The 14,299-nt window shown below is 50.8% G+C and overlaps 6 protein-coding genes and 1 non-coding gene across 7 annotated transcripts; 4 read left to right on the forward strand and 3 right to left on the reverse strand.

Moving 5' to 3' along the window:
* Window positions 1-328: 328 nt before the first annotated feature.
* On the reverse strand, window positions 329-417 carry ALT_t157. The gene is given in 2 exon segments: window positions 329-364; window positions 382-417. It is a non-coding gene; the product is annotated as a tRNA-Pro (tRNA).
* Window positions 418-1,674: 1,257 nt separating this feature from the next.
* ALT_7853 (uncharacterized protein) lies at window positions 1,675-2,496 on the forward strand (the record flags this gene model as incomplete). The annotated part of the gene is made up of 1 exon (XM_089600334.1): window positions 1,675-2,496. One exon carries the CDS (start codon window positions 1,675-1,677, stop codon window positions 2,494-2,496), a length of 822 nt encoding a protein of 273 aa, XP_089455227.1.
* A 649-nt stretch (window positions 2,497-3,145) lies between these two features.
* ALT_7854 (rRNA 2'-O-methyltransferase fibrillarin family protein) lies at window positions 3,146-4,339 on the forward strand (the record flags this gene model as incomplete). The annotated part of the gene is made up of 3 exons (XM_033561070.2): window positions 3,146-3,239; window positions 3,427-3,566; window positions 3,629-4,339. The coding sequence occupies 3 exons, from the start codon at window positions 3,146-3,148 to the stop codon at window positions 4,337-4,339; spliced, it is 945 nt and encodes a 314-aa protein (XP_033416961.1).
* Window positions 4,340-5,078: 739 nt separating this feature from the next.
* ALT_7855 (SDR family oxidoreductase) lies at window positions 5,079-6,044 on the forward strand (the record flags this gene model as incomplete). Its single annotated transcript, XM_033561069.2, has 1 exon — window positions 5,079-6,044. The coding sequence occupies one exon, from the start codon at window positions 5,079-5,081 to the stop codon at window positions 6,042-6,044; it is 966 nt and encodes a 321-aa protein (XP_033416960.2).
* A 3,957-nt stretch (window positions 6,045-10,001) lies between these two features.
* ALT_7856 (uncharacterized protein) lies at window positions 10,002-10,961 on the reverse strand (the record flags this gene model as incomplete). The annotated part of the gene is made up of 3 exons (XM_033561068.2): window positions 10,002-10,067; window positions 10,121-10,567; window positions 10,665-10,961. 3 exons carry the CDS (start codon window positions 10,959-10,961, stop codon window positions 10,002-10,004), a joined length of 810 nt encoding a protein of 269 aa, XP_033416959.1.
* Window positions 10,962-11,405: 444 nt separating this feature from the next.
* Window positions 11,406-13,090, forward strand: ALT_7857 (mitochondrial processing peptidase; the record flags this gene model as incomplete). The annotated part of the gene is made up of 5 exons (XM_033561067.1): window positions 11,406-11,555; window positions 11,615-11,740; window positions 11,794-11,871; window positions 11,944-12,638; window positions 12,700-13,090. 5 exons carry the CDS (start codon window positions 11,406-11,408, stop codon window positions 13,088-13,090), a joined length of 1,440 nt encoding a protein of 479 aa, XP_033416958.1.
* Window positions 13,091-13,510: 420 nt separating this feature from the next.
* On the reverse strand, window positions 13,511-14,094 carry ALT_7858 (PLAC8 family protein; the record flags this gene model as incomplete). Its single annotated transcript, XM_033561066.1, has 3 exons — window positions 13,511-13,744; window positions 13,811-13,908; window positions 13,998-14,094. 3 exons carry the CDS (start codon window positions 14,092-14,094, stop codon window positions 13,511-13,513), a joined length of 429 nt encoding a protein of 142 aa, XP_033416957.1.
* Between the last annotated feature and the right edge of the window lie 205 nt (window positions 14,095-14,299).

Raw genomic sequence — 14,299 nt, forward strand, 5'->3', positions numbered from 1 at the left:
TTGGTCTTTGTTCCCAATTTGAAGCAGTCAACAGCGTCGAAGGCTTTCAGGATCTGGATTACGTGCAATGCTACGGTCTCGTAACGACCTGCGGTGTCCGACACCCCCTTGCAACCATCCAATGAGTGCCTACTTCTTTAGCGATGTCTTAGCATGTGGTGGTGTGAGTCCACACGCCTCTTAGCAGGCTTGGTTTCTCCTTACCCAGCATCGGACTGTGGCCCTGGATGAAAAGGGTGCTTGGAGTAGAAATGATGACAGTACTTGGCACGCTCGGCAATCGCGAAATAAATATCGCACAAAAAAATCTAAAAAGAAAGATGTTGTTGGCCCGAGCCGCGGATCGAACGCGGGACCTCTCGCAGATATGCTTGGGTTTATCCCTAAGCGAGAATCATACCACTAGACCACCCGGGCCACTATGAAAACAGGAGGCATTCTTAGGGCTCATGTTGCAAAGGCTAAAAACTAACGCATCCGAGTCTCTACTTTTAAGCTGCTAGTGTGCTTAAGGTGAGAAAAGGTGGTGTACTTATCGCAGCATTAGGAACCGAGTAGCTTGAGGACAATCACGCGGTACCAATCAACTGCAGTTAATGTCACATTCGTCGAAGGCATTGCTCACCTGGAATGTCTGCTTGACGTTTACCCCGCGTTCGATATATTTCCCAAGAATAACAACAGTCTAAGCGAGCGGGTCAACATCGCTGTCAACACACGACCGCTGGACAATGAGACCAATTGCCCAATCACGTTACTAGCAAAGGCCGAGGAAATACGCAAGTATCATCAAGAGCCCGGACCGATTGACACGAGTCAAGACCAGTCCCGTGGGCAATTGCAATCTGTCATTCTGCACACTAACCCAGGTTGGCATGACGCCTAAGCGCCGGCAATGTAAAGCAGGAGATATTATTAGACACCCGAAGGAGGCCGGGAATTTCAGTGCCAATCAGCACCAGCATAACCCTGCTAGATCTCGTCAGGCGCATGCAAGCTCCGACCGGTTCGAAATCGAGAAAACTGCCGAGTCAGATGCACCAATCTGCGCCCGAGGAGGACGTCTCTTCAGCAGCGCAAACCGCCCAGGGAGCATTCCATGTCTCGACTAGAAGACCGTCAAAGCTGAGGGATTCCACCAGCGCATACTGCTGCCAATGAGCGAGCTTCATGGCGCATGGCTATAGCAGGCGGCTTCAGCGATAATCTGACTCGAGGCTGTTAATAGATCTGACAAGTCGGGTTTCAAGCCTAAATTGCATGTTACTATAATTTCTTCAATGACATGCAGACAGAGGATCCGTGCAACTTCTAAGAGGCACGCAGCCAGGCGAGCCTGGTGATTATATATGATATTCATCCTGGTTCTTCAGTAGGGATGTTCTTACTCCCAGTCGTGTTCTTTGCCGTTCAATCTTGCTAGTGTGCGTTTTCCTCCTCGGCAGGTCCTCTTTGTTTATTATGTTGTCTCGAGTGTCAGCGTGAATACCAAGGTCATTTTCTTTGTTGCATTCGTACTCGATACTTCTCTACAACCCAATAATCTCCACTCTTCCTCTTTTCCTTCTCATATACGCAGTACTCAACTGCATCTTATCACCTCGACATAGCACCTAGCTGGACTAGGCTTTCTAACGATCAATACCCCATTATAAAACATTATAAATCACCAATATGAGGCCCTTCATTGTGCTCTTCACCTGGCTGACGGCAACGGCCTACGCTGCTCCGGCCTTTTTTGACAACGTCTATGACTACTCCGACGAGCTGGCAGAGTTCTACAGCAAAGTGAGCCACTATATCGACGATGCAAAGGATGTCTTCACTGCAACAACAACGTGCGATCCATCCAAGATAGCCTTACCCGCCTTTGCATCCGGATTACCCTCCCCCGGCAACCAGAAGCCTCTATATGTCGCCGTTGGCCGCGGAACACAGGTTAGCAACAACTACACCTTCAGATCACACATTCGTTGCATGGCCAAGGTAGCTGACCCCACGCAGAATTACAGTTGCGCAACCTCAACCGCAGACTCGAAACCGGTGGCCATAGGTGCCGTAGCAAGTCTTTACAACGCAACATGCATTGCAGCAAGCTACTCCGACATGATAGACATGCTCCCTAACATCGCCTATAAGCTGCAGCTACCCACCAACTCATGGGCGACTCTACCTTACGCCAACCTCAATCTACTTGGTCATCATTTCTTCGAAGATTCGGTCCCCATTTTCAATCTCGATACAACTCCGCAACGACAGTACGGTATAGCCTATACAAAGAAGAAAGCCGACCTGGCTGCACCGTCTTCTGCTGTCCAAGGTGCCAATGGTGCGGTTGCATGGCTGTACCTGACGACCACAGAGGGCACAGTTGGAGACTACGAGAGTGTCTATCGGGTAGATACAGCCGGGGGATCGCCGCCAAAGACCTGCGAGAACCAGCAATCAGTCATTACAGTGCAATATGCAGCAAATTACTATTTCTTTGGGAAGTAAGGTGGCGGGTGGATCTCTACTTTTTTGGCTGTTGAATCATGTACATACTCGTATGCTTCCTGGCTAGGATTCGTCTCACATATGAGAATGGACTTACGGGATAATCACGCTTCTGAGTGTCTCCATATACAAACGATCCGAGATCCTGTAGCTCCTCCCACCTGTTATCTAGTAGTACCTAGTTACCTATTGGATGCTCAAGAAACGATCCAATTGGACGAGGGCTTATACAAGTCAGGTGATCTCGCTATCAGATAGTATATCACGTGATTAGTCTGTTCCCACATCAGCCAAAGTCACGCTAAGCCATTTTCGGGCTAGCGGATTCTGATTTTCGAAAGATCCAAAGGCTCAGTCTGAAAAATCTCGACCGCAACAAACGACGAGCAGTACGGCCTCGACGGAACTCTGAAAGCAGACACGGTGCGGAATTTTCGCATATCTGCTACCTAGAGGCAATTTATTAACCTCGACTCACGGTTCTTTCCAATCGCAACGGGCTTAGCTGTCCTTTTACACATCGAAACTTTTTTTTCTTCATCTTCGCTATAACAGCAGCTCCGCGATTTGATTCTCAGCCCGTTATCTCGGCTGTGAAAACGATTTCGATCTCTATATCTTTCCGATAATTCTCATATCATAAACTACAATGGCATTTGGTGGTCCTAGAGGAGGTGGCCGCGGCGCTCCCCGTGGCGGCCGTGGTGCTCCCCGTGGAGGAGGTGGTGGTCGCGGTGGCAGAGGTTTGTTCATCCTCATATCCTCCATCTGGGGCAATAGGCAGGCATAGACCCATGAATCAGCAGTTTAGCTGTTCTCTTGATATTGCTTCTACTGGAGCTAGAACTCTGAAGCTTCAATGCCGTCGCCTGTCTTACAGCGTCCCCTGTGATGAACGGCAAGCTAATACGATCTCTTCTTCATCTTCAGGTGGACTTGGAAGCGGTGGTCGTGGCCGTGGCGGTCCTCGTGGCGGCGGTCGTGGTGCCCCTGCTCGTGGCCGTGGTGGCCCTCGTGGCGGCGGCCGTGGTGGTGCTAAGGGTGCCAGGGGTGGTGCCAAGGTCATCATTGTATGTCTCTTCAGTGGCTGGGAGCGATTGATAGGTCTGGATACTAATTCGGGAATGTGTAGGAGCCTCACCGTCACGCCGGTGTCTTCGTTGCCCGTGGTGGTAAGGAAGATTTGCTTGTCACCAAGAACTTGACTCCCGGAGAGTCCGTCTATGGCGAGAAGCGCATTGCTGTCGAGTCTCCTGCCGGTGAGGATGGTGCCGTTACCAAGACCGAGTACCGTGTGTGGAACCCCTTCCGTTCCAAGCTTGCCGCCGGTATCCTGGGTGGTCTCGATGATATCTACATGAAGCCTGGCTCCAAGGTTCTGTACCTTGGATCTGCCAGCGGTACCTCCGTCAGTCACGTCGCTGATATTGTCGGACCTACCGGAAACGTCTACGCTGTCGAGTTCTCCCACCGTTCTGGCCGTGATCTGATTGGCATGGCCACCCACCGCACCAACGTTATTCCCATCGTTGAGGACGCCAGACACCCTCTCCGCTACCGTATGCTCGTCCCCATGGTTGACGTTATCTTCGCCGATGTTGCCCAGCCCGATCAGGCCCGTATTGTTGGTCTGAATGCCCACATGTTCCTGAAGAACGAGGGTGGTGTCATTGTCTCCGTCAAGGCCAACTGTATCGACAGCACGGCCAAGCCCGAGGTTGTCTTCGCCCGTGAGGTGCAGAAGATGAGAGAGGAGAAGATCAAGCCCAAGGAGCAGCTGACTCTGGAGCCTTTCGAACGTGACCACTGTATAGTGTCTGGTATCTACAAGCGTTCTGCATAAAAATTTGGGGGTCTCATCTCTTTATCATGTTTCTAATCATCCCATGTTTGCTATTTTTCGGCGTCAAGTGTTCCGTGATATGTTGAAATGGCCCTTTTCTTTTTCTGGTTTATGTCCATGTCCAGGTGTCCGTTTTTACAAATGTATTCTGTTCGAGTCGAAAAATCTTCCAGGTCTGCGGTTTCTGTCTAGAAAGAACACGCTTGGACGTTGTTTCTTGTTTTTTTAGTGTGAGACGAATGTGATGGTTCACTACGCTCTGTTATCTCTTTCGGAGTATTATTTTCTTTCATGCTAAGTCGAAAGCTCATAAATCGGGCTTTTTTGTCCACAAGAGTAATCTCCTATCGGACTTGCGCCGGGTTGACTATTCCATGGAACGGGAGCAGTTCGGTCGGACAGGTCTCCGACGCCTGGGGAGTCGGAACATCTGCGTGACACCAATGGATCAACAGAAACTGTGAGGTAATTTCCTCGATGGCCACAGCTAATGATGGTCATGCTGATGGCGTCGAGACGGAGAAATAATGGTGGACGTGGGGGGCATTCACACGTCCTCTCCACCGACCCCGCATACATAGACAGCAAGGAAACTATATAACCAGCAGCAATGGGATGAATTGCGCGGGGAGATATAGTTACTGAATGAGTCTGAGTGTCATTGTAATATCCAGTTTTTCTTCTATCTTCTAGTCAACATCACTTCCGATCCGGGATCAAGAACTCAGCGCCTACCACCATGTCTATCATCATCACCGGAGCAGGCGGCTATGTCGGCCAGGAACTGGCTGCTGCATTACTCTTGAGCGAACCCAATACAACAGTGCTCCTCACAGACGTCGTCGCACCCCCAGTCCCCCCCTCCGCTGCCGAACATGCCTCGCGAGTCAAGAGCGTCCAAGCAGACCTCACCGACCCAAGCGTAGTCGACTCACTATTCAACGAGTCCCACCGCTACGACACCGTCTACCTCCTCCACGGGATCATGTCCAGCGGCGCAGAAGCCAACTTCGAGCTCGGGATGCGGGTCAATCTCGACGCAACGCGGTACATCCTCGACAGACTACGCACTACCATGCCCGGCGTGAAGGTGGTATTCACCTCGACTTTGGCCGTCTACGGCCTCGCGCCCCCGGGTTTCGTCATCGACGAGACGAATTTCCCACCTGTGCCCTCGTCCTCGTACGGGTCAGCGAAGCTCGTCATCGAGACGCTGCTGAATGATTACTCGAGGCGGGGGTTCATCGATGGTCGTGCCGTGCGATTGCCCACGGTGACGGTGCGAGCGGGCCAGCCGACCCAGGCGGCGAGCAGCTTCGCGAGCGATATCATCCGGGAGCCGTTTAATGGGAAGAAGGCGATCCTGCCGGTGAGTAAGAGTACCGAGCTGTGGATTTGCTCGCCGTACACTGTTGTGAAGAATCTGTTGCATGCGAGGACTATCCCCAAGGAGGCGTTTGGGGTTTCGAGGTCGGTGAATTTACCTGGTCTGAAGGTTAGTGTCCAGGAGATGTTGGATGCGTTGGAGGAGATTGGAGGCAAGGAGCGTCGGGATTTGGTGGAAGAGAAGTATGACGCGGATGTTGATCGGATTGTCCAGACGTGGACCCCTAACTTCAACACTGCGCATGCGATCAAGTTGGGGTTCTCAGAGGATGTTTCGATGGTGGAGAATATCAGGCAATATGCTAGTCGGTTTCATTGATTTCTATCGGGCTGATATCACAGTATGAGGACAATCAAGGCAATTTCTCTTCGATTCTTTGCAATTTGAAAACGATTAATCCACTCGCAGGTGGGCAGATCTATGATATACTCAGGCTGGCATGCGATTGTTAAGCTGGGGCTTTGTATGCGCTAGATACATTCGCTTTAAACGAGGCTGGATACACGCAGAGCACTCGTCCTCAATTGGTCCCATATCCGTGTGTTCGAGACACAATGCCAAGGGAGGAGTGCTCTGTGCCTTCTCCACAGAGTACCTCAACCTCCAAGCTGGCAGCACGAGCCGCCGTCCAACCCCCCAAACTATTGGGCTTCTTTGACCAGGCAGTCTGTCGATGGGGTGCTGCGTCATCATCAAGGTCAGATCCGGTCAGGGTGTAGATGGTCAGTGATTTCCGGAGGTAGTTAGATGTGTGCAGGGAACTGCCCTGGAACAGGAGAATGCGAAACACATTACTAAGATGGGCCGAGAGCTCCGCTAGCCACATATCAATGAGCACCCTTAGACACAGCATCAATGTCGGGAAATGTGTGTGCAAGAATCTCTTTCTGCAGTTGTATGCCGAGGCGCTGACAAAGCCGGAGAGCCACGACACAGACGAGAAAGTGACTGCCAGCGCGCTCCGCCTGCTTGAAAGCCGCCTTTCCTACCTGCACGAGACTCACTCCCCCACTGTCGACCTTGATGAGTTGGGCTTTACTTGATACTGCGACGGCCGCACGGCGGCAGCGTGGACTGCAACAACGGGGCCAGTCTCGAGAATGAGTTCTATCATTGCGTCTACTGTCCGGCATGCGATTTCGGCCGGGACTGCCTCGATCGACTGCGATATCCCACAACCGACAGTGAGATGACTGCATGCAGCCCAAACCCCCTCTGGTTTCAGAGCCCACTGTACGGAGGGGATATGTTCCCCGGCTCAAAGACCAAGAGTGTTCGAGTGTCGGCACGTATCGAGAATGTGGACGGGGATGAGCAGATCTTAAAGGCTTGTTATGCCGAGAACTCAGATGGACCGGTGATCACCGTGGATGCGTGGAGAGAGAGATTGGCTGCGGAGTGGGACATCTCTCTTGAGGAGATACGGCACAAAATTTCCTGTTAAAATACCCGGGGAGGCGAGGAAGAGACAAAGGGAGACTAGGGTAGGTAATATGGTGCAGGTCTGACAACATCCATGGTTAATTGATCTAAGGAACTGTTTATGAGACAAATTGGCGTCAGAACTTGCAATCAGTACGTCATGAAGTCATAAACATTGACCACAGGTGGCAGCGCTGAAGTCTTTTGTTCTCTCTGCACCGCTGCGCTGCACAAAATATTCATAGACTCTGGTCTACTCTCTCAGTCTCCTCCTCTTTACATGGCGGCTGTATCTAAAATCAAGGCCCAGTCTCCGCCCAAAGACTCAAAGATGTCGCCATGGCGAAAGATTGCCAAATGGAAGAAACAGCCAGAATACCCCGCCATACTTTGCTTAGATGAGCGCACCTTCCAGAAGATCTACCAACACCTCTCACTAGTCGATCAAGTGTGTCTATCTCTCAGCTGTAAAGAGCTCTTTTGCCTATTCGGGAGCACGATAGTACAGCATAAAGAACTCAAATTTCCACGTCTCTTGCGTATCAGGAATCCAATCCTGTGTGTGAACAGTAGGGATGTACCACGAAATCAACTTCTTCTTCGACTTGAAAACCACCACTGGGCCTACTGTGCACAGTGTCTAAAACTCCATCCCCGGAAAGAATTTCCAAGATATTTACTAAGAAAATCTGCGCTGGAGAGATCCTGCACTTACTACGCTGGTATAGCTGACCTATGTCCCTGTATCTCTCTGACGGTTCGAGGTCGAGACAAGCTTATCAAGATCCTCAAATCACCCGCGAAGCCAAACACCCAATATGGCCTATTCAGGTATTATGTTAGCAATGAAGGACATCCCCGTCTTGGCCACTATTGTGCATATAGCACTAGGACTGGCTACATTGTGCGAGTTACTCTGGTTTTATATATCAAGACTGGCCAGTTATGTCTAGCAGGTCAGCATATCATAAACTTCTATTCCTCTATAGCTCATCTGACAGCCGAGCCTACCTTTGCTTGCCCTCATCAAGATCTCCTATCTCTTGTCCCTGAGAATCAAGCCACAAATGATCTTCAGATGTACCAGACTTTGATTTCTTCAAAACCCCATCAAGATCTCCTGTCTCTTGTCCCTGAAAAGCTGGTAAAAGCCTGTCCCACATGTCCGACTTTGATTACAAAAGAAACCTTGCCTGAAGAGTCTGAAAAGATGAATCAGTCTGTATTCTGGGTGGTGCGAAATCTAGGAAGCTGTAATTGGCCTGCAGACCGTCCTTGGCTTAACCAGTGTCGTCTTACTGGGGCACAGTTTTGGCTTAATGAAAGCTACTGGTGAGATTATCAAAGGATCCACAGAGAAAGAAGAAATATTACTGAAATTCTCCTATAGGCATCGGTCACAGAACTTGCTGATTATGATGCAAGGTGTTCACAGTCAGTGGAAAAGAGATTACTACATGGAACAGGAAAGAAGACTGCTTCAACATCGACATCAACATCAACATCAGTGCGTAGCCTCATGAACTGCTGATGAGGGAGCCCAGATAGCTATACCATCCCAGTGCTGCTTCTTACAGTGTCGTATTGTTGAAGGAAAGAGAAAAGAGGAAGACTGACTGAATGATTGTTGCTAAATCAATGAGACTATATGTCAAGCTCCAGCATTTCGCATCCAGCATAGGAAGCAGCGACACTATGTACATGAATTGATCCTGTCACCCTGATAATTAAAGCCCTCACGCCTGCTTAGTTCGCCCACCTCCCGGTGTTCCCACCAGAATCGAGTCGTACGGCTTCGGCAGGCCCACGTAGACAAGACCTTCGGTGGTGGAGAATATCAGGCAATATGCAAGTCGGTTTCATTGATTTCCATCGGGATGATACCACAGTATGAGGACGGTCAAGGCAATTTCTCTTCAATTCTTATGATTGTCGGTATTCTTTGCATTTTGAAAACAATTAATGTCACTTTAGCAAGACATAAACATAAACTTCAATCCAATCGCAAGGGCCAGATATGTGACATGCTCAGGCTGGCATGCGATTGTTAAGCTGGGGCTTTGTATGTGCTAGATAGATTTGCTTTAAACAGGCTGGATATACACAAAGCACTAATCCTCAATTGCCCCATATAATACAGCCTTAACGGTTTGCCACATAATGCCAAGGGAGGAGCACGTCTGCGCCTTCCCCGGCAGATTACCTCGACTTCCAAGGTGGCAGCACGAGCCGCTGTCAACACCTGTTTCGGCTCCTTTGGCCAGGCAGTCTGTCGACGGGCGTGCTGCGTCATAATCAAGGTCAGAACCCATCCGGGTGTCAATGGTCAGTGATTTCCGGAGGTAGTCAGAAGTGTGCAGGGAACTGCCCTAGAACAGGAGAATGCGAAACACATTACTAAAATGGGCCCAGAGCTCCGCTAGCCACAATCAATGAGCACGCTTAGACACGGAATCAGTGTCGGGCAGTGAGTGTGCAAGGGATCTCTCTCTGTAGTGAGTAGGCATACCAGAGCATTGTGATTAGGGTTGTCATTTTGTCCATACCACAGGCATCAGCTAGGATGTCCCCTGCCACGGGGAGCCTGTTGGGTTCCTGGCAGGTTCATGTTGCTTAGTACGAACAGCGACATAGGTATGGCCATGTCCTTGCAGCCGGAATTGTACCCTATATCCATTGTATAGGGCTCATTATTCCCGGCATGGGTAGCAGCCACACTCACCTCCAATTTCATCTAAGCAATGATTAGCATGAAGCAGCATGCCGATGAGGTGAATACATGCATTGGGCAATGGGACTAGAACAAGGAGTAATAGTCAAACCTGAAGCATGTGGCTGCCAGACTTTGACCTGTTACAGCAAGTCCAGTATGTGTTGCCGTTGATCGTGTCCGGCCATCAGGTCATAATCAGGAGGCCCCTAAATGGATATAGTTAGTTACTATAACACAATGAGTAAGAGCTATAACTTACTTCATACCAGCAAGGACCACCTTCAGACTTAATATCAAACTCATCGATAACAGCCCCATCCTGAAAGTAACGGGACTCATTACCAACTAACGCACCTTGAGGGAATTCTGAATGCCAAATAATTGCTGCCTGGAGATTCTCTTCTTGGCCTCTCTTGCCATAGAAGGTGGCAAGAAACTTCAACTCAGCAATACGCTGGCCGTGCGTGATTGGCCATCTTGGCACCAAGTTCCAAGGCTCTGTGCTTGTTGGAGGCTCGAAAATGAAGTTTGGATCCAGAGGAACATTTGCATTGTCGGACACGTCTCCCTCATTCGTCGTCTTGGCCGCGGGTGTTACCAGAGACGAGGGTTGAGGCGTGCTGCCTGTGACGGCAGCGGGACGCCTGGCTAGTGGGCGGACAGAATTCTGGCAGTGCCCGGACATCATGATCTCTGGCGGGGGTTCCTAAAATGGGTATGATTAGTTACTATATCACAAGGAGTAAGAGTTACTTACTTCAACACACACCGGAGCCTCCTGCAAGTTAATCTCAGACCTCTACCTTCTTCCCACGGTGGAAGTAAGCGGTCTCATAGCCAACCTGGTCATCGAGTGGAAAGCTGGCATGCCAAACCTTGGCCGCTTTGATGTTATCCGTCTGACCTACTGTGTCATAATAAGTTGCGAGAAAATCTAATTCGGCGATGCGATGACGATGGGTGACAGGCCATTTCGGCAGAAGGTCCCAAGGGCTCCTGCTGGTCGGCGGGTCGAATTCAAAGTCTGTAATCTTAGATCGAGGAACATTTGCAGTGCAGAATTCTTTGGAAGTATGTGGTTGGCCAGATTTTCCAGACATGGGCTCAGAATTCAACGCAACACGTGCTATTGACTTCTATCGGGCTGAGATCAATGGTGTATGTGAACTAAGAATCTAATCGCGGAAGAACGGATCTATGTGAGCCGCTGCAGCGAAGAGCAGTTTGACGAAGAAGGGGAAGACTTCAATTGTAGCTTTCCCCGGAGGTTACAAGTTTACGGAGTGAATACTGAGGACAATAATCATGCCCGTCGAGCAATGTCCATTCACAAACGTGCTGGCACGGTGCTTCTGCAGTGAAGGAAACAGTCGGGATGGAAGACAGGCCGGTTTGGAAAAGCGGGTCATGTGATTGGCTGGCGAGAGCTGGCGAACAATTTGACTCCCGAACTTCAACCTCGCATCTCCAGGACTGCCCCATCTCCAGCAACCGGCCTTTTCAATTCCTCCCTATCCTCTTCAGTCTCCCTCCAGTCTTTCACAATGGCCTCTCGGCGCCTAGCGTTCAACTTCAACCAGGCTCTGCGGAGCCGTGCTGCCTTGAAGGCCGTTCAGCCCGTGAAGCGTGGCTTTGCTTCTCCGGTCGCCTTGCCGTCCACCACCCAGTCGACGACTCTCTCCAACGGATTCACGGTACGAAAGAGAATTGAATTGCATCTCAATGGCTTCGCAATTTCGCTAATCAACCATAGATTGCGACTGAATACTCCCCATGGGCTCAGACATCCACTGTTGGCGTCTGGATCGACGCCGGCAGCCGAGCAGAGACTGACAAGACCAACGGCACCGCACACTTCCTTGAGCACCTTGCCTTCAAGGTATACACCCCGCGAACATCCAGGTAGCGGATCGGTTGCTGACGGAATTGTAGGGTACCAACAAGAGAACCCAGCACCAGCTGGAACTCGAGATCGAGAACATGGGTGCTCACCTGAACGCTTACACTTCGGTACGGTCCGGAACGATGATCGGATTGATATTTCATCAGGAGACGAATTGAACTAATTGGAGCTTTTTTTAGAGGGAAAACACTGTCTACTACGCCAAGTCTTTCAACAACGATGTCCCAAAGGCCGTCGACATCCTCGCCGATATCCTGCAGAACTCGAAGCTGGAGCCCGCTGCTATCGAGCGTGAGAGAGATGTGATTCTGCGTGAGCAGGAGGAGGTTGACAAGCAGCTCGAGGAGGTTGTCTTTGACCACCTGCACGCCACTGCTTTCCAGAACCAGCCCCTTGGTCGCACCATCCTCGGTCCCAAGGAGAACATTCAGACTATCTCCCGGGATAACTTGACCGACTACATCAAGACCAACTACACCGCTGACCGCATGGTTCTGGTCGGTGCTGGTGGCATCCCCCACGAGCAGCTAGTTAAGCTGGCTGAGCAGCACTTCGGTTCCCTCCCCAGCAAGCCTCCCACCTCCGCTGCTCTCGCTCTCACCGCTGAGCAGAAGCGTACCCCCGAGTTTATCGGATCCGAGGTCAGAATTCGTGACGACACTCTTCCCTCTGCCCACATTGCCGTTGCTGTTGAGGGTGTCAGCTGGAAGGATGATGACTACTTCACTGCTCTCGTCGCCCAGGCCATCGTCGGCAACTGGGATCGTGCCATGGGCAACTCCCCCTACCTCGGCAGCCGCCTCAGCTCCTTCGTCAACCACCACAACCTCGCCAACAGCTTCATGAGCTTCTCCACCAGCTACAGCGACACTGGGTAAGTTTGTCATTTTCAAAAGTATGGCAATGCTAGGGGAAGTGAACTGATCGAAATATAGTCTGTGGGGTATCTACATGGTCTCGGAGAACCTGACCCGGCTCAACGACTTGGTCCACTTCGCCCTCCGCGAGTGGTCTCGCCTGTGCTACAACGTCTCCGCTGCCGAGGTTGAGCGTGCCAAGGCTCAGCTCAAGGCCTCCATCCTCCTGTCCCTCGACGGCACCACTGCCGTTGCCGAGGACATTGGTCGCCAGATCATCACCACTGGCCGTCGCCTCAGCCCTGAGGACGTTGAGCGCATCATTGGCCGCATCACCGAGAAGGATGTTATGGACTTCGCCAACCGCAAAATCTGGGATCAGGACATCGCCATCAGTGCTGTCGGTGCCATTGAGGGCATCCTGGACTACCAGCGCATCCGCAATGACATGAGCCGTAACTCCCTGTAAACGAAATTACCGGTTTTTCTTGATGTCTCAGAATTCATGGCCATTGCCTCCTGTCCAGTTATGTTTCCTTTGTTCCGTTGGTAGTTAATAGATCGAAGAGGTGGAAGTTGCGGAGGTAGCGTGTTCTGTACAGTACACAACTGTTGACTGATATACTCAAAATGTGTATTCTCTTTTACTTCAACTTACCGTTCCAATATTCAGTCTTAAGACTTCGCTCACAAACTGAGCATGCTTAGTTATTGGTTGGATGACCGCTGATACCAGGCACTCAAGCCTTGAGATGCAATGACTATCGCTTCACTCGTCTAATACCCCTCACCGAAAACCATTATCGAACTCGGAACCAGAATTACCATTACTCTTATTATCTCAATAGCACTATTATAACTGGACCGACAAACGCTCGCCGCAACAACATCACTGAGGATAAGCCATCCCCGAAGGAGGCTGATACCCAACCTGAATGTTGTTCGACCGAGCCTCAACCTCCTTCTCGTTCTGCACCAGCGTGCAGCACGGGCAGAGGCAGGACTGCCAGCAATCCTGGAACGTGGAACCCTGGATTCCAAACCGTTCACGGAGTTGACCTCGTTTGATCATAAGCAGGACCCAGTAGAGGCCGCAGTAGCTGGAGAGCGCGTAGAGGCAGCACTATGGGTACAGATGGCGAGTTAGTATCATAGCTTGTTGTATGAGAAGACACTTGACAATACATACATCGCCGTTGACGTATTGGTGCTCCTTCAGAGCGGGATCCTGGAGGCGAGATTGGGTCTTGCCGAACAGGCAGCATGGTGCGCACCAGCCGACGAGACCTGAACGGATAAATGTCAGCAAATAGATGGTAGAGGAGATATGAGGAGACGGAGGAGGCGAGGCCATTGAGAGGTCAAGGATCTCGTACAGGTTTCAGTGGGAGAGAAACAGTCCCAGAATGAGCTGGACCACTCGTGAGGCTGCTGAGCAGCAGGGGCAAGCTGTCCGGGATCTTTGGTATCCATGATTGGGTCTTTTTCAAGTGCACCGACGGTTAAAAATCCGAAAGTTATGACCTTAGGACAGCAGGTCCAGGGGGAAGCCAGCAATTTAAACGGCAGCAATGAGCAGGGGTTGTCTCTCAGGCTCAAACGATTTTTCTTTCTTCTCTGCCGAGACACGAACATTGTCGCGACCCGTGAAGATCCCTCAGGAAATTCTCAGCCATAT

This window comes from Aspergillus lentulus, assembly GCF_001445615.1.
Source record: "Aspergillus lentulus DNA, contig: Alt16, strain: IFM 54703, whole genome shotgun sequence".
NCBI classification, from domain to species: domain Eukaryota; kingdom Fungi; phylum Ascomycota; class Eurotiomycetes; order Eurotiales; family Aspergillaceae; genus Aspergillus; species Aspergillus lentulus.